General features: G+C 36.5%; 1 protein-coding gene across 4 annotated transcripts; it reads right to left on the bottom strand.

The window, feature by feature from the left end:
- Window positions 1-280: 280 nt before the first annotated feature.
- On the bottom strand, window positions 281-25,769 carry OCIAD1 (OCIA domain containing 1). Of its 4 annotated transcripts, none has more exons than XM_004419049.3 (9): window positions 25,576-25,766; window positions 24,091-24,153; window positions 23,378-23,458; window positions 16,327-16,380; window positions 9,994-10,041; window positions 8,852-8,987; window positions 7,792-7,967; window positions 3,342-3,494; window positions 281-805 (listed from the first exon to the last, which is right to left on the bottom strand). In XM_004419049.3, exons 2-9 carry the CDS (start codon window positions 24,146-24,148, stop codon window positions 768-770), a joined length of 744 nt encoding a protein of 247 aa, XP_004419106.1. In that variant the 5' UTR covers window positions 24,149-24,153; window positions 25,576-25,766; the 3' UTR covers window positions 281-767. The 4 variants fall into 4 exon arrangements, 3 of the variants coding, with proteins under 3 accessions (XP_004419106.1, XP_087290415.1, XP_014642674.1); XM_087434289.1 differs by lacking the exon at window positions 25,576-25,766 and adding an exon at window positions 25,426-25,531; XM_014787188.2 differs by lacking the exon at window positions 3,342-3,494 and having other exon boundaries at window positions 25,576-25,769.
- Window positions 25,770-26,089: the final 320 nt, after the last annotated feature.

Genomic DNA, 26,089 nt, shown 5'->3' with positions numbered 1-26,089 from the left:
TATTTCCTATCCCTACAAAACACTACTTACTTAGAACTGTACTTAAAAATAGATTACAGGGCCGGCCCCGTGGCTTAGTGGTTAAGTGAGCGCGCTCCACTGCTGGCGACCCGGGTTCGGATCCCGGGCTCGCACTGACGCGCTACTTCTCCGGCCATGCTGAGGCTGCGTCCCACATACAGCAACTAGAAGGATGTGCAGCTATGACACACAACTATCTACTGGGGCTTTGGGGGGGAAAAAAAAAAAAAGATTACAAATAATAAAATCACAAAATCAATGAAGATGCATGTTCCTTTATATTTTATTTACCATAAACATTAAGAGAATACAGCAAACACTAGAGAAAGGCTTAATAATTTTTTGATGGAAAGCTCAACACTTAAAATTATGCTTGCTCCCCCCACCCACCCCAATTCAACATGCAGATATCATTTTTCATATACGCTGAATTTAGAGCACTACAATCTCAATAGTTTTATGAGAGTATCCTTTCCCTGTAACTTAAAACATTTCACAAACTGTATACGATCATGGTATAATACCATCATTCATATAGTTCCCAAAGGTGAATACATTCGCCTAACATTAACATTAAATTCTGTGTTTTTAAAACATCGTTTTAATAAGCCAAACCACAAAAACCCAGGTTCTAGTTTTAAATGTTTATGAAGACTGCTGCTGAGTTCAAAGCATGCAGATATTCATGACCACCTAGATGAAGTTGGATATTGAAACTCCTTCAGTAGGTCCAATGATGCAATTTTTCACTCATCCCAAGTATCTCCATATTTGTTTACTTTGACTAGGAAAAAAGCACAAATAATCGATGATTCCAAATAGTAATAAGTAAAGGCACTATTTTAAGTTTGCTATTATTATGATGAAAAGTTATGTTCCTCTCTCATTTGAATAAGTGCACATGAGTAATTATACAAAGGGGCTGGATAGACTTTTGTGAACTGAAAGTTGGACATAAAAACTAATGCACTCTATCAAGAACTTTACATAAATATTTGATCCTCAGATAACAACCTTATAAAGTAAACATAATCCTCATTTTAAGGGTGAGAAAACAGATTAGTAACTTGCCCAAGGTACAAGCCTAATAAAACCAGAACTGAAATGTGAACACAGGTCTGTTTAGGTCCAAAGCCTGGATGCCTTTACAACTTTATCCTACTACCTAAGTAAGTGGTGTATATGTTACAGCACGTGCAAAAAAAAAATCACTGGGAAATAAAAAATAATAACAAACATTTGACTGTTATTTTTTCAAAAAAAATACACTAATAGAAACAGTCAAGTCTTTGGGTTGTGGTTAATTCAATCTTTTCTCATGAGCTGTAATACTAGTACAAGAAGGAAACAGTTTCCAATATTCCTGCATTTTACATGAAATTATACTTTGAAACATGCTCCTCTGTCTTTTCTTTTACTTTTTAGCCTCTCTTCTACATAGCCTTCATCTGTGAATTACAACTCTTCAGAAGACTCAAGTATTCATAAAAATGTAGAGAAGCAGTTAAAGTATGGACTAGGGACTCCTTCCCCAAGACTCTTTCAGGGAGTCTGTGAAGTCAAAACTATTTCATTATTTACTAAGATATTACATGTCCTTTTCCCTCATATTTTGCCTTTTCCTCTTGCTTTCATTCCCTCATCAGTACCAAGTAGAATTTTCTAGAAGCTACAAGATGTGTAGCAATATCATTGCCCTGACAGCTGATAATGTGCTTATGTTTTTAAAATTTCTCAGTCTTAATTTCTAATTAGGTAAATGTCAATAAATATAATCCACACAAACCAAAGCTGAAAACTTTAAGTGATACTTTCTGACTCAGTGAATTTATAGTTCTGTCTACATTCTAGAACAGAACATTCTAGGAAATCACTGAAACTATTACATAACTGGGTTTTTCTTTAAATTATAAAGCACAAAATCAGCTTCCTTTTTACAATGAAAAAAATTATTTCACATCACTGTGTCACGTAACAGAATTTTAAGACTGTTCAGTCAAAATCATGAATGTTAAAATCCAGCGAATGCCAAAGGTCTACCTATTTCCTTTTCTTAACCTTTATTACTATAGAAGACCCAACCAAAACACTCCATTTCTGATGTATCAGTGCACAGTACTATGCTGTGCAGACATAAGATAGACAAGGTTATAAAAGTAAGAAAACTACTATTGCCTGCCCTCACAGAGCTTACAGTCTAAATCCTCAAAGTAATTAGTAGAACAAAGTACCAATAAGTCTTTACATATTACAGAGTAATGGCCACTGAATGCTACATTTTTTAATGACAAACATTAATAAGCACTGTTGATTACAAATCTATCTTAAAGCTAGATTTTTTTACATCAATAATATGACAGAGATATTATCCATCATTGTTATGAAAACAGAATTCTAAATGAAGCAACCACTAACAATTAGAAATAAAATTGGCTCTAAAAGAATGATCATAATAAAAAATAGTAAAGATTTTTTATGTATTTTTGCATTCTTTGTGGCATGAGACTCTCAAGAAGGTACCAAGGACCTATTCCTTAATTTTTAAAGCAGTAAACAGAAAACCTTGAAACAATGACACACCCTCTAAAATTCCTCAACAGAGACATAAAATTCTATACTGAAATAGCTACAAACCCCTATTCAAAATGCCCTCTTCCATTACAGGTAAACTTCTGTGTCAGAAAATTTATTTTGAGTAAATGTATAGCTGTTCCAAATGGACTTAAAAGAAACTGTGATTTAAAAATTTATAATTAATTATAGAGCAACAGCACTATTAAAAAAAAAATGTTAAACTCCTCTTTTGGAAATGTCCTAAAAGCTGGTTGGTAAAGCATATAAACTCTACTTCATATAACATGTTTCACAAACATATAAGAAAATCAATTTCATTACTTGACCACAACTATGTGGTTCCGCTAAAAGTGGCATTATACTTCAATTATCAACCTTAGGTCACCAGATCTGGTTTTCTGCAATAGATGCATCATTAAAAAAATGATATGAATTCCCAAGGTGACTTCTTTAAGAGACAACAGTCGAATGGAAGTATAATTTGTACACTGTTATTATAAAACTAGTCTTACTGTCTTAAGTCATACTACTATTTGGACTTCATTTTATTTTCTAACACAAAATGGCCTTTGGAACACCTTAAACAAGGAAGAACTGATAACTGAAATAGCTATGCTTTTTAAAAAAATGTTATTTTTGTTAATTGCTTGAGAAATTAAATCACACATTAGTATAATTAATGTTTTCAACTAATTCTGCAGTTTCCAATTCTAAAGAGCAAAGGGAATCAGACTAAGCTACCATACCTTCTTTTTTTGGCATTTTTTCCTGCATAGGCCTGACTGAGGGGTCAGTCTTATGTGTTAAAGTTACTTCATATGACTCTCTGTTCTTATTCCTTAATTCCTCATATGTAATATTTTTTCTTTTAGGACTTTCTTCAGGGTTGGGATCAGGTCCTAAAACAACAAACAGTTAATAAATGGTGATAAAAGGATTTGAATAAATCCAAAGCAACTAAATTTTATAAATGCTCCTTACCTATAATAAAAATACAATAAAGTGAAATAAAGGATCAAATTACTACCACCATTCCAAAGGTACTATATTTTCCCCAAGGTAATTATAAAACTAAAATCTACTTCCTCTTATACTTTTAATAAAGCTTTTATTTCTAAAATCAACATAAAAAAATTAAAAACTAACCATGGCTAGAAGAGTAATGGATATCATAATATATACCAGTACAATTCAGACTCATTAAAATGCTAGTTTTAAACTGGAAAGTTATTCATACTGTTGACATAATTAAAGAGGAATATATTCTACTACTGACAATTGAACAAAACTTGACATAGTGTAGATTTTATTTAGTAATATTTCCATAGTTCAATGTTCCTATAATGAGTCTATATATAAAAAATATTTATTATTTTACCATCTTTATATTTAAACAAAAGTACTGGAAAACAACTATTGAAAAGTATAAAATATAGCCTTTAATTATAGTCTGCATCATTTTCACTTGGGTCTAATGCAGCAATATTGAGTCCAACAATAATTGGACTCAATTGTTGAGTAGCAACAATAATTTCCACAGGAGAAGCAGCATTTATTCTTTATCTCTCCCAAAGAGAGTCAAAGTGTGAATATATATTATCAAACAGTCAGATGCTGATGTAAAAACAAGGATGTCATTATGTTTAATATTAGTTAATAGGACCAAATATTGAATATAAAGTGTATAACCAGCAAAAAAGGCCATATACACATTTTTAAAGAAATTAACTAATGCTAACATAACACTCAGTGAACAGCTACTTAGCTTACAAAGTCTTACAGACCACTTCAAAAGCAGTATTTTTCAAAGAGGTTTTTAATGAGACATACAAATTGGGCATATCACTTTAATAACATAATTATATTAATTAAAATAATTTTGTAAAATCAATTTTTGTAAGTGGCTTATTTTGGAACTCAATGGTAAGGTCCCTGTGAATAATCAGAAATTTCAAAGCAACTTAACTGTATGTATAACGTATAAAGTATTTAAATATTTTCAACCATAATCTTTTATTTTGTTACAAAGTATATTGCACTGATACAAAACAAAGTGGATTTAAATTTCTACTAATTAGTTCTAATAGTATACCATGCTTGAAAACTAAGTTTTTCTTGCTAAAAAGGAAGAATGCAAAGAAAAATACTGGCTTTAAAAGCACTTTGCATTTCATTAGTAATAAGTAATTACTGAACTCATTTCTCTTCACCATACAAAATTCTGAAGAAGATCATATACACTAGATTATTAGTCAGGAACTCTAGGTTCTCATTCCTACTCTGCTGACAATTAGTGAACGTCCTTGGGCAAATCACTAAGCTTCTCTAAATTTGGTTTTCTCAATTGTGAAATATGGAAGTTTGACTAGATGATCTATCTCTAAAGTTCCTTCCAGGTCTAATACTTTTTCTTACCAAAAAGAAAAATATTTCATTGTTCCGAAATTCTGTGACAAATAATGAAAACATAAATCAGACAGATTAGGGAGAATTTTTTCCACTTATAAAAAGCCCAATGAAAATATCCTGCATTGTGTAGGGAGCATGATTTATTACCTTGGGAAGGTTATAAAGAGCTGGAAGGAATAAGAAAACGTAAAATAGCACGGATTTAAATCTAACCGTAATAAACTATGAAAAGTCACATAACTATCAAGGAATCTTTTCTATAATAACTCTTTCAATTCCTGGTAAGAGAAAGCAGAAATGAAGAGGGCAAACAGGACTTAAACAAAATGGAGGGTGTCCTGGTAAGGGACGACAGCAGCTGGGGCAAGTAAAGGAGGCCACTGCTGGCCCACGTGGAGAGCAGTTAAAGAGTGGCAATCTTGACTTAGAGAAGGGGGTGAGAAAGCAGAGCAGCGGATGAATGGATGGCTGCTGTGGAGGACATAAAATACATTAAAATATGGGCCTTGCTGTAGTCTTTGGACAGATACCAAAAGGCTTTTTGTTTGTTTGCTTTTATTTGGAAAAGAAATTACATAAGATGGGATGGAATTTTCTAATGCAAATGGAAGGAAGGACGCAAGTCATTACAAGGGAAGAGCTGGTACATGGCTACAATACAAGTAGAATGGATTTGAACTTGCAAGACTGGGGAAATGAGAGATGCAATGAGGGACAAGAACAGTTGCCTTTGGAGATAAAATAATGGCTTTAACCACTCTCTCCTTATCTGCCCACCTGCTTTCCTTTCTGACTAATTGGATGTCTTTGTTTCTAACCATTCAGAAAAAAAAAAGAAGCTGAGGATTAAGAGACTCTCAACAACTTCCCTTCACTTAAGAATCTCTTGAATCATCTTAACTTCCATTCTCACCTGTCTCCAATACTCACCCCCTGCCCCCAACTCCCTGACTTTTGCTCTTAAGCAATGCTGTCCAGTATAATTTTCTGTAATGATGAGAACATTCTCTATCTGCACAGTCCAACACAGTAGCCACTAGCACATATGGCTGCTGAGCAATTGAAATGCTGCCAAATCAACTGAAGAAGTGAATTTTCAATTTAATTTTGATTAATTTAATTTAAATAGCCATATATAGCTAGTGGCTACTTAATATCCTGACCTACCTAGAACCCCTTCTGCATCCTCTGGAACCTTACTTGATCTATAATCAACTTCTCTCTTTCCACTGTATCTTCCTCCCTTTAACCTACATATAGATTCAAATCTCCCCCATCTTAAACAAAAGAAACAAAACCCAAATGTTCCTGTTACTTTGTTCCCCATAGTTACTGGCTTATTGTATCTGGTTCAAAGCAAGCGTTTACAAAGAACACTCTACAGAAGTCCACAATCCCTTATCCAAACCCTGAGAGTCAGAAATGTTTCAAAATTCAGAGTTTCTCAGATTTTAGAAAAATATTGTGTATACAGTAGCCCTTATATTACTTAATATCCATCCATTCAGAGGTTTGGAGCAGCAATGCATAAGCAAACATTAATATTTCTACCACAAAATGTAGGAAAAATCGTATTAAGATAAATAAAGATTATAAATAGACATGTCAGTTTACGGCAGGATTTGAAATGACATCAGGTCAGATTTTATCACCAGTTTTAATTATTCAAAAGACTTCGGTTTTCAAAGATTTTTAGGTTTTAGGATTTTAGATAAGGAATTGCAGACCTGTACTTTCTGTTTCTAATTCCTCACACCTTTCACTGCAAACTAGACTGAAGAAAGGAAGGAAGGAAACTAATGCTTGTTAAAAGCCTATTACTTGCCAGGCATTACCTCTGATTATTTCATCTTATTCCAAAAGTTCTTTACGAGAGGTATTAGCATCTCCATTCGAGAGATCAAGAAACTGAAGGGATCACAAATTATAGTTACTTGCCTAAAGTCACATAGCTAGCAAATGTCAATCATGATTCAAATCCAGGCCTTGATCCAAAGTTGATGTTCTTTCATTTACATTAAGCGATCGTCAAAGCTAGTATTTACACAAACTTCACAAAGCATTTTCACATGGATTTTCTCACTTGACAACAGTTCTGTAAAGCAGGTAATTATTATTTTTCTCACATTACAGACAAAGAAGCTGAAAGCCTTTAAGACCAGCCTAAGAAATGTAACCTTTTTAAAGCTTCCCTCAGGCCGGCTCCGTGGCTTAGTGGTTAAGTGCGCACGCTCTGATGCTGGCGGCCCGGGTTCGGATCCCGGGAGTGCCCCGAGGCACCACTTCTCCATCCAACGCGAGGCCGAGTCCCACGTACAGCAACTAGAAGGATGTGAACCTATGACATACAACTATCTACTGGGGCTTTGGGGGGGAAAAACTGAATAAATAAAATCTTTAAAAAAAAAAAAAGCTTCCCTCAGGCAAAATTTATCACTTCTTCTTTGCTATTCCACTAAACTTACTAATTTCAATTAATGGAACATATTAGTAATTTATCCTTATATTTCTATATCTTCCAATAACCTGAGAGAGTTTCTCAGGGACAAGAACCAGGTCTGATTCATCTTCACCTCTTCCATACCTAGCAGAGTGCCTGACACCTACTGGACCTCAAAAACCGTTGAATGAATGAAGAAACAAATGAACAAACGAACAAACAAACATGCTGAGTTTAGGCTGATGGCGGAACATACATGTGATGTCCAGTAGAAAAGGTCGTCAAATAAAGTTTATACATACGTTGGACCATAAAATGCTGAAATTCATTTCAAGAGAAGTTTCTACCTTGGGCAATATGATCAGTAATACCAGTGGGAGCAGATTCATTCATAGAAGCACTGAATGGAATTGGCTCATAATGAGGAAGCATCTCCTTTTCTATGTTGTCTGCTGCTGGGGATGTCACAAAAGATGAATGACCACTCCCATTTGAGTCATATTTTGACTTTTGAGAATAGTGCCTGTAAAAGAAACCCATATTGTACAAGAAACATGAGTTATTCCTATACCTTTTTAAAGAAGTGTGTTCAAATATGAAAACTAGTCATCTTTTTTTCTAAAGCAATCATATAATTTTAACAGTTATTTAAAATGGTAAAAGGAAGTCTGTTTCTTTCTGCCACAAAAACATTAAAAGTATGTTCTGACCCACTTATACAACTTAAAAATTGTCACTCAATACAGAGAAGAGAAAACGTACATCCAATTTTTTAAGTACTAGGCTTTGGAGAACATTTTAATTTGTTTAAAGTTCTAGGGGAAGTACTCCAGATCAGAAAATATGTCCATTTCCCATGTCAATTGCGAAGTTACTTCCACAGCTAGCAGTCCATAAACACTATTTTGCTAAAGCAGATGTGATACTAGCTCTCATGGGGTTTATGTTGCTTGGCATTTATGATATGACAATTTATCTACCAAATCTACTTAGTTACCTTATTATTTACCTACCTATCCAGACAGATTCATTTATTTATACTTACACAATTTCCCTACTGTTTTAAACAACAGAAAGATTAATAAGTTGAAATTTGTTAAGTGATGGGATTGATAACATTTGGCAATTCAAAAGAAAAGTCCAAAATATAGTAACCAAAGGTGTTTGCCAAAATTCTTCATTCTGAGAGAAGCACTCCCAAGAAGATGCAACTGTACATTTAAAACAAAGGCAGATAAATCTCGCTTCACTTTTAAAACAAAATTAGCTTTAGCTTGCAGCAATATGGCCAAGTTTCCAACAGTCCTTCAGTTAGGTAATGTTTCATGCCCTGAATTACGGCAACATTCAGTTACAATTTTTTAGCTAAATTTAAAAACCTTTAATAAAGATCAGAATCTGGCCTACCCAGGTGGTGAAGATCGCCGTGCCTGTCCTGATCGTAAAGCTTCTCCAAGAGGGGAATTCTCAAGATTCTTGAACTTCTCTTGGCAAGTTTTCACGTAAGAAAGCTTTCCAGCAAAGTATCCCATGATACAAGCAACTTGTTTGTAAAAACAAACAAAAAGTGTGACTCAATGTGCCTTTTTAGACAAAAATCTTTTCTAAAAGAACATTTTTTTAAAAAGTGATTCTAAATATGTCTTCGGAGTGGAAAGACTGAGATTTATTGAAATAACGGTAAAAGCACCACATTAAATCAGATTCAGAGTTTAGAGAAAGACTCTGTGGATATAATTCACTTTCATAAAATTAAAATAACCCAAAATAAAGTTGCTATAAGATAAATAAATTCTACTTTATTAATTACTTTATTAATACTGACAGGAAAGATGTAGTAAAGGTATAATGAAATGAGGAATCAAAACATCAAAGTTTTAGCCTAGTTACAGGGATTTAGGCCATTTCTTTTCCTGTTAAATAGGAATCATACCATTTGCCTACATAACTTCATAAGACTGTTTTTAAAATTAGGTGCAACAAATCTCTTAAAATAACGAATTATAAAGTGCTACCTAAATGTGCCTATTATTGCATCATGTTTTTGTTTCCAACACAAAAGAGAGGTTAACCTAGAGTCATTTAGAGCAATTTAGCTTCTTTTCTATTAACCATAACACAAAATGTAAATAAGTTATGCTTATAAATGTAAATTAAATATAAGTTAAATATAAGTTAAAGAGACTTATTTTTTTATTAGGCTTAATTTTAAAACACTTTATTTTGATTAATCAGAATATCTGAACAACTTTCTTTCCTTATAGACAGACCAAGAGAATTTTTCAAATATCACATCTTTACAAAATAATTTAAAATTAATAGTTCTATTACATTACAAAGAGAAAAAAATGCTTCAAGTAACTCGTGATTTTTAATGCTAATAATAAAATGTCCAAGTGGTCCATTTTATGAAAAGCTTAAACAAACTGATTTGTCAAACCAAATAACCAAGTAACTGTTACTAATTAGGGCAACACAAAACATTTGATAAAAACTAATCATTTTACTTAGGTAGAAAAGCTGAGAAACCTAGTGTTGTTCATACTTACATATAAGTTTAGGGATGGAACCATATTTGGGATGACTTGAAAGGATTCCTAAAGATAAAAGAGTAAGCATTTCTGAGTAACACTAATTGTTAGAGGAGGACATGTTTACATAATTAACTAAGATATTTTGTCTTTTATTAAGATAAAAGAATAGGTTTATGCTAAGAGTATATAAGAAAATGACACAGAAATTATGGTGAAAAGCAAGGAAACTATTTCTGCTAGTCATTATCCAGTCTCTTCTAATGTGAGATAAAAGTAGTAACACGTTTAGCAATGCACTATAAAGTAAGATATATCTATTTCTCAGCAGCCTTGGGCAACCCACAAAGATATAGGGAAAAATCAATACAGACTACCTTTAAATATTACCTGACAACATTAGCTCTTTCCATAACCCCAGAGAAGTCTAAAACTATTTAAAAGAGAGAACCAAGTAAATTTAATTATCAACAGAAATATGAAGAAAATCCAAAAGATTCTACAATCTATCAGAATAGGTGAATTTAGGGCCGGCCCCATGGCTTAGCGGTTGAGTGCACGCGCTGCACTACTGGCGGCCCAGGTTCGGATCCCGGGTGTGTACCGACGCACTGCTTCTCCAGCCATGCTGAGGCCACGTCCCACATACAGCAACTAGAAGGATGTGCAACTACGACATACAACTATCTACTGGAGCTTTGGGGAAAAAAAAGGAGGAGGATTGGCAATAGATGTTAGCTCAGAGCCAGTCTTCCTCAGCAAAAAGAGGAGGATTAGCACGGATATTAGCTCAGGGCTGATCTTCCTCACCAAAAAAAAAAAAAAAAGAAAGAAAAAGAATAGGTGAATTTAGCAAGATCACTTGATATGAGGTCAATAAAAATATATATATTATTTCTATAAATGAGGAACAAACAAAAAAAAACCAAACTTTTAAAAAAAGATACCGTTTTTATAGCACCAAAAAACATCAAAGAACCAGGAGTAATCTAATGAAAAATATGAAAGATCTCTAACTGAAAACTACAAAACTTTCTGAGAGAAATCAAAGCTCAAGGTGAATCTTTCCCAGCAAAAACAAAGAAAAGAATAAATAAACTGACCAAAACCAGAAGAGAGTCCAGAAACAGACTCACACATATAGTCATTTGATTTATGACAGAGGCAACATTGCACCACAGTGAACAGAGAACAATCCTTTCAATAGTGCTGAGGTCAACTACATATCCCTAAGGAAAAAATGTGCCTTATCCTACCTCATACAATACTCAAAAACAATTCCAGGTGACTTGAAAATTTAAATATGAAAAATAAAATAAAGCTTATAGAAGAAAGTATAAAAGATTCTTCATGTCCTCATAAGAGATAAAGATCTTAAAAGACCAAAAAAGCCCTCATCAAAAAGAAGAGATTTGGGGCCGGCCCTGTGGCTTGGTGGTTAAGTGCGCGCGCTGCGATGCTGGTGGCCCGGGTTCGGATCCCGGGTGTGCATCGAGGCACCACTTCTCCGCCCATCCTGAGGCAGAGTCCCACATACAGCAACTAGAAGGATGTGCAGCTATGACATACAACTATCTACTGGGGCTTTGGGGGGAAAAAAATAAAATAAATAAAAATCTTTAAAAAAGAAGAGATTTGATAAATTGGACTCTATTACATTAAGAACTATAGTTAGTCAGAGTGGGGAAAAAAACTACAATACTTCTATCCGACAGAAGACTCACTTCCAGAATAGAGAACTCGCACAAAACCAATAGGAAAAAGAAGACAATCCAATGGAAAAATGGACAAGACTTGAACAGATACTTCACAAAAAAAGATATATTCACCTAGGCCATAAACAAAAGAAAAGGTCCTCAACTTCATTAGCTCTCAGAGATGCAAATTAAAATCACAATGCAATCAATATCACTGTTTCCTCACCACAATGCCTAAAATTCAAAAGACACAAACATAGCAAGTCTTGGTGATAATGTGACAAAAACAGAACCTTATTAATAAATTGGTAGTGGGAGTGTCAATTGTTCCAAACAGTTTGGAAAGTTTGGCAGTATCCACTATAGCTGAATATATACATTATCTATGACCCAGAAAAATGCCTACCAAGAAACATTATAGTAACAGCAGAACAATTTGTAATAGTCACAAGTGGAAACTACCCAATTGTCAATGTACAATAGGATGGATAAACTGCTGTGGTACATTCACACAGTGGAAAACTATATGGCAATGAGAACATATAATCTACAACTACATGCGACACTGTGGATGAATCTAGTGATGTGGTGGTAAACCAGCTTTGCCCTGATTTGTAATGTCAATTTCCGTGGCATAAATACTTGCACCACGAACAATTTCAAGCTACCAATGGTTTAAAAACCGGCTTGCCAAGCTCCTGAAATTTTAACAATCAGCTCTTCAGAGCTGGTACAAGCAAGTTCCAGCACACTAGATGAAATCTCACAAACAATGTTTAAAGAGGGTACACAAAAGAATATTTAATTGTATGATTTCATATATATAAAGTATAAAAAAAGAAATTATGCTGTTAGCCTCAGTTCCTTCATTTACACAACTGAGATGATAAGGAGGAGAAACAGGAAGACGAAAACAATATGTACATTTATACGAAAAAGTCGTTCCTTCTTTCTGTCACCAAATAATCACAGACCACTTACAACACACACAGACTACACACTAGGAAGTAGGGATATAACAGTAAACAAGATACTCTTTACCCTCACAGAGTTTACGGTCTAGAGAAGGAATGAAGACAAACAGAATGCAGTGTGATGGTTGCTATTCATCCACCCAAATACTTGAGCATCTACTACATGCATTATACCCTCTGTCAGGTGCCAGAGATAGCCCGTTTTCTAAGAGGATGTAGCAAGAATGGAGGCAAATAGACTTGCTGAACGCTAATGCAATACTTTTGGCAATAGATGGTTGCATTAATTATAATGGCAGTGCAGGTGGAGGCAGACAGTTTACAAATATATTTAAGAGCTGGACTAGAACAGACAATTACTGGACAAAGCAAATAACGGACAGAAGTGAAGAATAATGCCTCAGTTTCCTGCGTGGATAGTGATGCCATTCAGACATGGGGAAAATGAAAGAATCAGTTTGGGGAGAAATGAATTCAGTTTGAGGAGTCTGTAGGAGGGGCTATCCACGTGGAGATATGCAGAATATGGTTCTGGAGCAGATATCTAGGTTAGAGATAATCATGGGGATTTAGAGCAGTAAATAGTCACTAAAGCCCCTATTATTGCTGGGTAATAGTATATAGACTGAAAACTGAAAGTCAAAGTAGAACTCTGGAATACATACTAAGCACTAAGAGGTCATGGATTTTTGTCTTTTAGTGGTATACCAAAAACAGTATATAGTACATATCAAGATACTCAAAAAACATGAAAAAATGGAGTTGTCATCTGAGATAGGAGAAAAACCAGAAAAGACTGTGCTGTCATGGAAGCCAAAGGAAGAAAATGTTTCAAGAAGGAATGGTTAAAGTTGTGTAAAGGTCAAGAACAGAAACTATTCATCGAATTTAAGCAACAAGGAGGTCGTGTTAAAACCTTTTTAAAAAAAGTTTGATACATGTTAGAATATGTGCATAATCTATGACACAGACTGCAATGGGTTAAAAGAAGTAAAAAGTGAAGCGCTCATCCATGAAGTCTGGCTTCAAATTTAAGATCGCTGGGAGCAGTTAGAAAGGGCTATGAGGGGCGATTTTTCTTTTCTATGTTCTCAAGTTAGAACAGACCTGAGTATGTTGAAATGTTTTGATAGAAAGGGAATGAGCAGAGAGGGAGCAGCTAAGACGATGTTGGGTATGACATACTGTGGATGAAAGCATACACAAAATGTCAGGCATTTTGATTAAATGCAAAATGTCTTGGTGGATTCTGACTTCCTTTTCTAAAGTCTCTCCCATTTTTTGAGATTGACGTTTTTATTAGAATACTCTACCCCAAAAAGCAGAACCCCAATACAATTTCAATAATAAAAGCCCTCAATTCTGGGAGATAGTTACATGAGTAACATATCATTCAATGTTCTTTTCTGTATTTCTTATTCAAAGTATCAAAACCCCAACAATACTGAAACAACTCTGACAAAGGAATAAACATGACATGTGACATGCTCAACAGAAAATAAATGTTAGTCCACAAACGAGGATAAATAATTTCCAACAATCCTTTCTAAAAAACAGAATTCCACTGAAAGGCTCCAGGCTCATTCATTAGGAACAATTACAGACGAAGATGTTGGAACACTGTTGTTGCTCGTGGCACAAGTTTTGCAAATGAAATCACAGAGGCATAAACTGCCATTGATGACAAGTCAAATAATTAATCACCAAATAGTGACTAAGAATCCATGAGGATTTTGGCTACAAGAATAATTTGTCTCCTCAAAAGGGCCTAATATTTTCAGTAGGATTCATTCTAACTATGTGAGAACAGTCCTATCAGGATGTATCTGCAACTAGAAAAAGGGAATTTCTCTGCCTGGTTTGGTTATGTGTACAATTAGTTATGAGTAGGAACAAGACATTCACAAGCCAGGCAAAAAAAACAATGCAGCAGCAGCGAGATTTTACTGTTGAACATATAAGGTTTGTCTAAATGAACAGGTGCAATCTGACCCTCCCAATTTTTACCACTTCTGCCTTACCTTCAAACTGTCCAAAGTCTCCTACTCTACCTAAGCCCAAAAGCTCCAAAATTTTACCTTTTTTGTAACCTAATCAAAATGATCATTCCTCCTGGTTCTACTTCAGCTATTCAATGGTGTTTTCACTCCTCCCTGCATGACTTTACCAATCTACCCCTGTCGGTCTCCTGACTGTCCCTCCCAATAGCCATGCTTATTATTTTGATAACCAGGTCCCTCCTTCCTGAGATATTTTTCATCTCTTTTAATATAAATCTTGCTCATCTTCAAAATCCACTTCTTCCAAGAAATTTCCCTTGATTATAGCAGCCCTACAGAGATCTTTCTTTGAAAACCTACAGCTCTTGGAGTCTCTACCACATAACTTAGTAGCCTTTTAAGTATTTAATTATATTCTCTATTTGCTTCAACACTGTGTTCACATTGTTTCCTCAGATGAACTACTAGCAGCTCTTCAATTTCTTTTGTATAATTTCTCCCATGCCTAGCTCCAATCATTATTAGTTAAATGAGACTGGATTGAGATAGATAAAATGGGCAGTACAATAATAGACACTATAATTTCTCTATTCATAATCCCCTGTATCATAGTTTTTCCTTAAAAGTAACGTGATTAAAATGTTTTTTGTTTTACACTATAGAAACAAATCTCAGTCTATAAAACGACTTAGTCCTAAAGGACATATAAGTGCTTATATATCTTGACTTGTTTGCATTTTTAAGATTCCTGTCACGGCAGCACATTGCAATGAGGTTCTTTGGGAGTTCTTTAAATAAACAAAACAAAACTTTACCCTCCCATTTTCCTCCAAAAGTACTTTTCTCAACTAGTTGTGTCAATACTACTGTCTGAATACTTCATACTGCTAACAGGAAAAGGCTAAAACTTCCTATCATAGTCACATTTTAGAAGGAGCTAGCTAATTAAAAAAACAGGTTTTTAGGATATGTGGAGGCCATCCTAAAGCCACTAACCTTTTATGGGACATCTTCTCATTCCAAGATAGTTTACAAAATAAACGTAATGAACATTCCTACTGCTTACATCACTAAATTTTATGATGTAGAGATTTATATATTTAATACTTAATCTAAACTCAATTCCACACATACACTGTACTATTTAAGCCAACAGAATTTGGGACAAGAAAGTATCCCCACTCCCTGATTATTACAAGACAAAGCTGGGTTAGGGAGCTAGGAAGCTACTGTTCTTTAAACCACTGCATAAGAATCACTTGGAGTTTGTTAAAACAAATTCCTGGGCCCTAACTCAGAGATTCTGATTCAGTAGGTCTGGGATGGGACCCATGAATTTGCATTTCTAACAAGCTCCTAGGTGATAGTAACATGGAGGCAGACCTAGACCAGGTTTGTCTCTCTGCCTCCCTGTAAACCATCACAGACTTTTAGTTCCTTTCTTGCTCTTATAGATTGTTAATACTGCTACAGTGCAGGAGGACATCAACTTCTCAAATCAGGATATTTGAGCCACTGAGTCCATGGAGACATAACTCATCTGATGTTGTAAACATTTATCAGTGATAATGTTTAATATGATACATTATCATATTTACTTTATCTAAAGATCAGGAAAATCACACATAAAAACATGATGATATCCAAAATGCTAAATAAATTCAAAGTTTAAATATTTACCTTTACTAATCAATCCTTGAGTAATCAACATACTTGTTGCAGCCAAAGGCACAGCTATAGGAGGAAAAAGAACTTGTCAATACTAAAGAAGGCAGATTCTGTCTGAGTTCATTAGGATAGGTAAATGCGTATCAGTAAAACCAGCTCGGGAGTATGGTGCCCAATTAAGATCTTTAAAAGAGATTTTTCCACTTTTAAAAGCTATACTATATTTAGTCAGTGGAAATATAAAAGAAGCATCTGAAATTTAAGAAACCATTACAAATTATTAAACGATATAATTCAAGAACCACCTAGATTGAGGCTCTATAACAGCCATTCACTAATATCATCAATTAAAACATAGCAAATAAGAGACCAAAAGCTACTTATGGTGTTAGAGAAAGGGGGAAAAATGATGAGGGAGGCAAAAAGCACATTACAAATAAGAGACACTACTGAGTAACTGCTAAATTCCATGCACCATGCTAAGTGCCTTATGTGCATTATCTCATTTACTTTTTACCACATCTCTATTACTACCCTTTTAATGATAAGGAAACTGAAGCTTAGGGATGTTAAGTAATTTGCTCAAGGCCATACAGCCACTTCAATGATGGGTTCCAGACTCTAATGAAGTCTGTCCGACACCAGATCTCAAATTTTTAAGTTCTGTATTATAATGCGTGAACCAAAACACAAGACGTATTTGCCTGAAATCATATGGTGATTGGGGCAAGAATTAAAAAGCATTTATTTTAAATACTAATGTTCTTTCTTCTAAACCAATGAATTCTGTAAAACTAAATGAAAATACTACACACACATATATACGTGTGTGTGTATGTGTATTAACCCAGAGTAAAAAATCCAAAGGTCTAATCATAATATCAAAGGGGCTCATAATTTAAAATCACTGTTTTCTACACCAGCAATGTCCGATAGAATTTTCTACAATAATCGGAGTAGTCTACATCCATGTTTTCCAGTTAGGTAGTGTGATTTAACACAATAGCCCCAAGACTGCTATCCTTAGAAAGGCCTGCTCGCAAGGTAGGTCCTTGGCTGGTATCTGGGAACTGGACTGGTAAACTGATAAAAACTTTACCTGAATAATAAGCGGCTCATTCTGCCTAAACTGCTTCTACAGAGTTTATGCTGAACTCCCGTTTTTCCTCTAGAGTCTGGAATTTTGTTACCTGCTAGGCTGAGGGTGCCTAGGTGAGCAACCCCCCAAAAAACACGGGCACTGAGTCTCTAATGAGATTCCTTGGTAACCAACACTTCACACGTATTATTATAACATGCAATTTGAGAAATTTAGCATGTCCTTCCTGTGTGACTCCACTGGGAGAGGACTCTCCAAAGCTTGTGACTGGTCTCCTCAGGACTTCACCACACACTCCTTTCCCTTTGCTGATTTTACTTTGTATCCTTTCCACTGCAAATTATTTTAAGTCTGAATAGCTACAAGTGGCTGCCATATTGGACAGTGCAGTTCCAGACTAGGGGTTGGACATGTTCTGTAAAGAGTCGAAATGTTAAATATTTTAGGTTTTGTGGGCCACAGAGTCTCTGTCCCAACTATTCAACTGCCATTTTAAAGTAAAAGCCCTGAGACAATACATAAACAAATGAACAGAGCTGTGCTTCAATAAAGCTTTACTTATGGATGCAAAAATATGAAGTTCATGTAATTTTCACATGTAATAAAGTATTATTCTTTTGATTTTTTTAACCATTTAAAATTGTAAAAACCATTCTTAGCTCATAGCCACACAAAAACAGATTTGGCCCTTGGGCTGTAGTTTGCTCAACTCTGGTCTAGACTATACATGGGCAATTTAAGAACTAAAGTAACTAAGAAGACATTTGAATTATTAGAGAGATTTCATGATTAAAATCCATTAACTTTGGAATAGGGCATTAGAGCTTTGCCATCAGATACAATATGCAAAAACCCTAAGGTTTGAATCCTTGCTCTACTATTTACTAAGAAATTTTACCTTTGCTGGAAAAGTGGTTTCTTTAATGTTGGTTGGTTAGAATGCCTTCGTGTATTATTATTTAAGGTTTTTCAAAGGACAACTCCCTTTTAATTACAGCATTAGTACAATTTGCAATCATTTTTCTCCTTCAGCTTGGTCCAAGGATTGCAACATGAAGCACTGAAGAGTCATACAAGGACAAAAGGCGATGAGTTAGCTGGTCATCTCTACAATGGACAATGTTTTCTCCATTTCACTTTCTTCTTAGGCCAAGTTGGTACAATGCAGAGAGTAATAGTCTGGTTAAGGTGATTCTAGTGATAGTTCTGCCATTCACCCCTACATCTTTCCATAAATCTCTTAACTTCTTTTTACGCTATAAAGGGTAATGGATTAGAACTAAGGTCTCTTTCCAACTCATGTATTCTGTCACAGAAAAAGAGAATGGTAAAATTGAAAGGGACTTCAGAGATTATCTAGTCTTCATCCTAATCAAGAGTAAACTAATATCCAGAAAGGACAAGTCAGTTACTAAAAGCAACACAGACTGCTAGCTTGAGGTAGAGCTCTGATCGAAACCCAAGTCTCCTGGTTTTCAGGTCAGTGGCCTTTTCCACTGCACTATGTGACTCCTATTTCAGAGCCTGTAAAATAATGTTTCTTTAGGCAAACCAATAACACTGCTTACCAAAAGCTATTCTGCATTATGACTAGTCTCAACCATATCCAATACAAAGACCCCTAAAATTCCTTTAATTCTTCTCCCCTTACGATAGCAAAATGCTACTCTAAATTCATAATTGTTTTCAATTGAAATTTTTACTTCATTTATCACAATAGCACTAAGCTATTAAATAAAGATAGCTTAACACTTATATAATAAATTAAATTGAATTAATCCCCATAACAGTCCCATGAGATAGGTGAAATATTATCCCCATTTTACAGATAAAGAAACTAAGGCATTCAGACATCAGGAATTTATCCAAAATCTCATAGCTAATATGTGATGGAGCTGGGATTTGAATCCAGGCATTTGAATCAGGCCTCAGAATCTATGCTCTTATCACTTACTACACTTTCTCATTTGAAAATCAGTCGTACATATGCATGAAATAGCATTCACAAAATCTATAAATGATGCATGAAACAAATATGAATTCATACACCTTTTCAGTAATTCCAAAGGTTGAAAACTACTGTAACATGTAATACACATTAAGTTGACCCTTTTATGTAGATTCTTTCATTACCTGTATGTTTGGGTACAGATACACCTGTTTTTTTTTGTCAGTGCATAGGGCCACAACTTTAAGCAACTGGAAATAAGATGCCTGCACAGTTCTACTTTAAGATTAACAGAAAACAGATCCTAGCAGAAATAAACAAAGTTACCTTAAACAAAGAGAATGGCCCCTAGATCAACAAGTCTAATTTTAAATCAAGATGAATATACTTAACAGACCTAAAAAATGTTTCAAAATTACCTTAGTAAGCACTTTTTCTCCACATTTCTACTTTCATCACAACCGTTTTTAAATCAACAGATACTCTCCAAAGTAACATGGATTCCATTATTCGTTTACATCAACATATGTAAACATTACATACGGCATAGAATATCCTTATTGAAGGTACAAATGTTAAAGTACAAAATTTCCTAATGCACGATTATTAGTCTTTCTCCTTATAACTCTATGCTGAATTCCCTATTGTCTGTGGTTATACTGAAGGTTCTATATATTTTCAATGTTTGCTGTCATGATATGCAACATCTAGGTTATCTCTGTTTTAAGAGTAATCACTACTTATTAATACATTAATTTTTTGGCTGCTGTAATTTCCCAGTAATCCAGATATGGTATACAACAAGCTATTTTTTAAGCCTGTCCTTATTACATGCTTTCTAACTTTTGATTAATCTGTCTTAATAATATACAGAATTACTTAGGCTTCTATTGTTCAAATACCGCATGTCCTACTTTTAACAGTCAGGCATACAAGGGTCCCCTGCCTTTGAATGTACTTTCGGCATAATGCTGTTACAGCTGTTTGGAATGTTAAACATGTACAGCAGCATACATGTATCATCCAGAAATAAATTGGGACACCACAGTATCTATGTGGCCATTGGCCTAACACTACAATGATCTCAAACCCTGTCTACAAGACTTGTCGTTTTCTTAATCCTATGTCATCAACAGATTGAAAATAGATAACTTTATTCTATCTACTCTATGCAATCTTCGAAGATAAAAAAATCTGTTGTCAGAGTACAACTGAGTTCTCCAAGAAATTATTCCCATACCAAGAGCCATGCAAATTTTTTAGAAGTCCTTGATCCATGATGACTATGCATCTAAAACAATTATTCTCACTTAGAGATGTGCATCATCACCTAATTCTTACTCAGGTTCTTTCTTGCTTGAAACCTCTGTAAGTCTCTGAATACTAGACTGAGGATAAAATGCAAAGGATTCTATCAGAGCTCCTGTTATCTTCTTAACTGCTCTTTCTTGATCTTTGTTGATTCTTTTACCACCACTTATTCTCTTACCCATGGGTACTACCCAAACTGTCATTTACTCCATCATTCCTAAATACTAACCATGTGATAGATACTATCATCTGTTTTATGCTTTTATGTCTACACTTAATTTCTTGGTGAATTCACCAACACCACTACACCATAAAACCCTAATTTCTCACACGTACCTTTGTTTCTATCTCTAGTTGCTCACACATCTTCCACCATCAAATGTTGCACCTGGACTCAAAATGTCCAAACTAAACTTATTTCCCGCTTTGAACAAGAACTCCTTCAAACTATACCTTTTAAACAGTAATGTCATCAGTCAGTCTCCTAAGCTGGATATCTTGAAGTTAATTTTCCTTCATTCCTTCTTAATCAATCTATTTAAAAATCCTGTTACGTGTCCTTTAAAAAATCTTTCAGGGCCGGCTCTGTGGCTTGGCGGTTAAGTGCGCGCGCTCTGATGCTGGCGGCCCAGGTTCGGATCCCGGGAGCGCCCGGAGGCACCGCTTCTCTGTCCAACGCGAGGCCGAGTCCCGCGTACAGCAACTGGAAGGATATGAACCTATGACATACAACTATCTACTGGGGCTTTGGGGGGAAAAAGCTGAATAAATAAAATCTTTAAAAAAAAAAAAAAAAAAAATCTTTCATTGCCATCCCATCTTCTCTAGTCCAAATGACACTACAGTCAACTACATCTCTTCAATGACTGTCTGCCTGAGCTATTGACAAAAGCTCATAACAGATTTCACCAAGTACAACTCCTCATCCTTCTAACCTATCCTGCACACTGCTAATTAACCTTTCTTAAAAAAAATTTACGAGCTGGCCCCGTGGCTTAGCAGTTAAGTTCTCGCGCTCCGCTACTGGCGGCCTGGGTTCGGATCCCGGGCGCGCACCGACACACCACTTCTCCAGCCATGCTCAGGCCGCGTCCCACATACAGCAACTAGAAGGATGTGCAACTATGACATACAACTATCTACTGGGGCTTTGGGCGGGGGGAAAAAAAAAAGGAGGACTGGCAATAGATGTTAGCTCAGGGCCCGTCTTCCTCAGCAAAAAGAGGAGGATTGCCATGGATGTTAGCTCAGGGCTGATCCTCCTCACAAAAAAAAAAAAAAAAAAAAAAAAAATTTACATATCATCCCCTTGGCCCAAGAACCTACAATATATAATGAATTAAACCTTTAACTCCTTTGTATTATATTTATTTTCTACCCCCAACAAAAGACCTCTGCCCCAGTCAGCACAACCTCAAGGCTCTCGTAGACATCAAGTTATGGCAGACTCTGCCCTTGCTCACTATTCCTTTCCTCTAAAGGCTCCTCTACCATTCTTCATTTACCTTAAATCCTATTAGTTGTTAAATCTCATTCGTTTAAAAAAGCCTTTTTTAGCTAAATCAATTCCAATTAAATTATCTCTTTTTAAAATTCCTATTGCTGTTATACACTTAATTTTTCTCAAAACGTTTCATGAGTTAGCTCTGTGTCAACTACATTATAAAACTACTTTAGGACAAAGACTGTGTCTCATAAAACTTACCTTCCAAGCATAGTACCATACACCCTGTGATCATAAATGCGAGGCCGACTGATGAAAATGTACATCCTCTTTAATTACTTAAGTCACTCTCGCCCTTTTTTAAATTCCATCCTGGTTTTTTGTTAGAATTACCTTATCTCAAAGGACTGGAGTGATCAAGTGAAGCAACACCAGGGTTCTGTTCAAAAGTTAGATTATGTTTTATGTTGCTTTCAACATTCTCTGTATTTAAAAAACAAAATCTCCATGTATAAGGTCTCTAGTAAGAAATCAAGAGCTGGTAGTGTAATAACATTTCAGTGATAAAATAAGAACTAATCAGTTTTTACTGTGTAATGGTTAAAGTGTAAGAGTTAAAATCATGAGCTTCTGTTTCAGACAGACGTGGCTTCAAGTCCACATATCACGACTTACTGGCTGTGTAACACTGGGTAACTCACTTAACATCTCTAAACCTCAATTTCTTCATCTGTGAAGTGCGGGTAATAGTTTTCAAACTTACTGGGTTGTTTTTAGATAATCCACGTACACTGAGTAAATGCTATTACTATTACCGACAAAAATACTTCATGGTCTTGAAAAAAGTTCTCGAAATTATTACTTTAAAATGTGTACAATTCTGGGGCCGGCCCCGTGGCATAGCGTTTAAGTGCGCAAGCTCCACTGCTGGCAGCCCAGGTTCGGATCCCAGGCGCGCACCAACACACTGCTTGTCAGGCCATGCTGTGGCAGCATCCCATATAAAGTGGAGGAAGATGGGCATGGGTGTTAGCTCAGGGCCAATCTTCCTCAGCAAAAAGAGGAGGATTGGCATGGATGTTAGCTCAGGGTTGATCTTCCTCACAAAAAAAAAAAAAAAATGTGTACAATTCTATTTCCTTAATCAACTTCTTTCAGCAATAACCATAATATGCCAAAGTATGCCAATTTTTTCTATATGAAGTCATTATAATTTCAGGTACTAAAGGTCAAATATCATTGATTAGAAAATTTAACTTACATCTGAACCAGAAGCTTTCATCGTTGCATTCTGCAAAGACTCTTCTTTCTTCCTCTGTTGGAATGTAATCAGCCCCTATGTCTTTTTACCAGGGAAAATTGGCAAACATTAAAACGTCCATGGAAAAACTAAGTCTAAAAAATTACCTTAGTCTAAACATTTGCACACTCAACTTTCTTTTTAATGAAGTAATGAAACAACTGGCTTATAAACTTTTAACAAACTTTGACTTCAAACAGAAATTAGACATACTATCTGCTAGCTAGGACTGGCTACATAATGCGCTGAGTCCAGCACAAAATGAAAATTTGGGACCCCATGTTCAAATTACTAAGTTCAAGATGGCAACTGCAGGGCCGGCCCCGTGGCTTAGCGGTTAAGTTCGCGTGCTCCGCTGCTGGCAGCCCGGGTTCGGATCCCGGGCGCGCACTGACGCACTGCTTCTCCGGCCATGCTGAGGCCGAGTCCCACATACAGCAACTAGAAGGATGTGCAGCTATGACATACAACTATCTACTGGGGCTTTGGGGGGAAAAAAATAAATAAATAAATAAAGATGGCAACTGTCGATCATTAAACCAAGTGTGGATCACTGTGCGACTGCACAGGCCACACAACCATGAAGCCAGCCCAGCTGCTACTGTTACTCAAGGCAGTGAAAATTTCTCTACATAGAAAGTGCTTCTAATTATAAATATTTAATCGATAGTTACGGGGAATTGGTCTTGGAACTTCTGCATTCGGCTCTCGAAAATCAGCCCTCCCATTCATCTTTCCTGTACCAAAAACATTTACATTAAGTATTAGAAACGAGTATGAGATAGGTCAAAGTAAATCAAGATATAGTATAGTAAAATTACCAGTCTACGTGGCAATCAACAAATATTTACTAAACGCTACTTCATTTGAAGTACCTGACATAATAAAAAGTTACCTAAACAAAGAAGTTAAGCCCTATTAACTAATTTGGAACTGATTATTCATCTTAGGTCCCTTACCTGAAAAAGAACAATAGATGCTTTATAAGTATTTATCAATTGATATCAAGTTAAGATACAAAACAATTTTAATGAAACAGATATATTTTTCCTCCTGAAGCTGGTTTATTTCACATTATCCTATGTTTGGATCCTTTCAGAAATGTATGCCCAATAATTAAGATAATTCCCCAAAATACAAGAAGAAAAATCTCAAAAGTCATTTCTGGCCTTCCATTTTTTAAAAATGAAATAATCATCAGGAAACATACAACCTCTCCCACAAAGCAATATTCCAAAAAAAAATGGAAGAACAAAGACGTCATGTCCTTCTCCCCATGTCCTTCTCCCGTGGTGTAAAGCTAACAGCAAATTCTGTATCCTCCAAACTTCCCTCCCTCCCCAAATAGAGACTTAGAAGAATATATGAGATATAAAAAATGCATAGCATTTCAAAAACACTTTTATTTTTGTTTGTTTTTTAACCCATGCCTCAGGACTTAAGAGACCAACACATTAGATAATTGTGTATTTTACAGAATGTTCACATGGGATCAGGATTATTCCCATCTTAAAAATACGAAATTTACATGAAAAGGGCAAATGGCATACAGGATGAGGACAGCAATTGCGTCCCTTCCATAATTCGCTTATTCAATAAGCTATCACTGACGGCCTACTACATGCCAATCCCTTAGCTAGGGAAAATGAACAAAAAGGGTAAGATGAATTCATGGATGGAAGGAGCTGGCTGAATAAACTACATACTTATATCCTAAAACAACCGTAAAAGAAATGAAACCCTCTTACTTCCCACAACAGCATCCTACCTAAAAACCCTAGACAGAGGCTGTCAGGGCCGACGAGGCCCCTTTACATAACGTTATTTTAGTCTCGTAATGCCAAAGAAAAAAAGTGAATTGAACCCTCGACGTCCTACGACAGTCGATTCCGCACTCCATCCCCCATCCACTACCTCCGCGTCTCCCACCTGCAACACCCCCGCACACCCGTCACCATGAATTCCTCCCCTCCACACCCCCACAAACGCTCCCTCGCTCCCCCGGTCACCGGCACTCAGGAGCCCGAGCCCCACAGCGCGATCGGCCCACCCTCCCAGGCGGGAAAATGGCGGAAGGCGCAGGACAGCGGCTGGCCGCGCTGAGGCGGTGAGTGGGGAGGCGGGGGGCGGAACGGGGCTCTCTGCGTCACCTCACCCACCTCCCGACGACGGCGGCGGCGGGCGACGGCGCGGCGAGCCCGGGCGATCAGGGGCAGAAGGCCCGGAGGGGGCCCGTGAGGGGTCAGGGAGGGGGAAAAGTGCGCGGAAATCGGGAGGCGCGAGGGACTGCAGCGGAGTGGGGGGTGGGGAGCGGACAGCGACTCGGCCGCCAAAAAGTCACCCAGATACGGGCTCAAAATGACGGCGACCCGGAAGCACTGGCGACCCCACGGACGGAAATGACGTCAAGACTGCCCTGAGGCGTCTAAAGGCGAGCAGCTTCGGAATACACGCGTGCGCCTGCGCCTATCTGCCCCGTCCTCCTCTGCCTGTCCCTCCTCTCTTTACCCCCCAGGCCGCGGCGCTCCTGAGCTGCACTGCGGCTGCGCTTGCCACCCCTGAGCACCAGGAGCCCGCCCCGCCTCCTCCCTGGACCGCCGGGGCAGGCTTGGTCTTAGCCTGTTGTGACAGCCCTCTCTGATCTTCCAGTGACCGGCTCACAGCCCCGTTCTA

The sequence above is a fragment of the Ceratotherium simum genome, chromosome 8 (assembly GCF_057802395.1).
Source record: "Ceratotherium simum simum isolate JZ-2026a chromosome 8, ASM5780239v1, whole genome shotgun sequence".
Lineage (NCBI taxonomy): Eukaryota > Metazoa > Chordata > Mammalia > Perissodactyla > Rhinocerotidae > Ceratotherium > Ceratotherium simum.
This window is presented reverse-complemented; position numbering and strand designations above follow the sequence as displayed.

Bases quoted from the DNA above. Each gene is read 5' to 3' on its own strand.
- OCIAD1 (XM_004419049.3), bottom strand. From the start codon at position 24,148: ATGAATGGGAGGGCTGATTTTCGAGAGCCGAATGCAGAAGTTCCAAGA. The intron at 8,988-9,993 runs GTAAGTATGAAC...TTTACAAACAAG, and splicing joins TTCCATCCCTAAACTTATAT to TTGCTTGTATCATGGGATAC. The intron at 806-3,341 runs GTATGGTAGCTT...CTTTTTTCCTAG, and splicing joins AAAAATGCCAAAAAAAGAAG to TCAAAGTAAACAAATATGGA.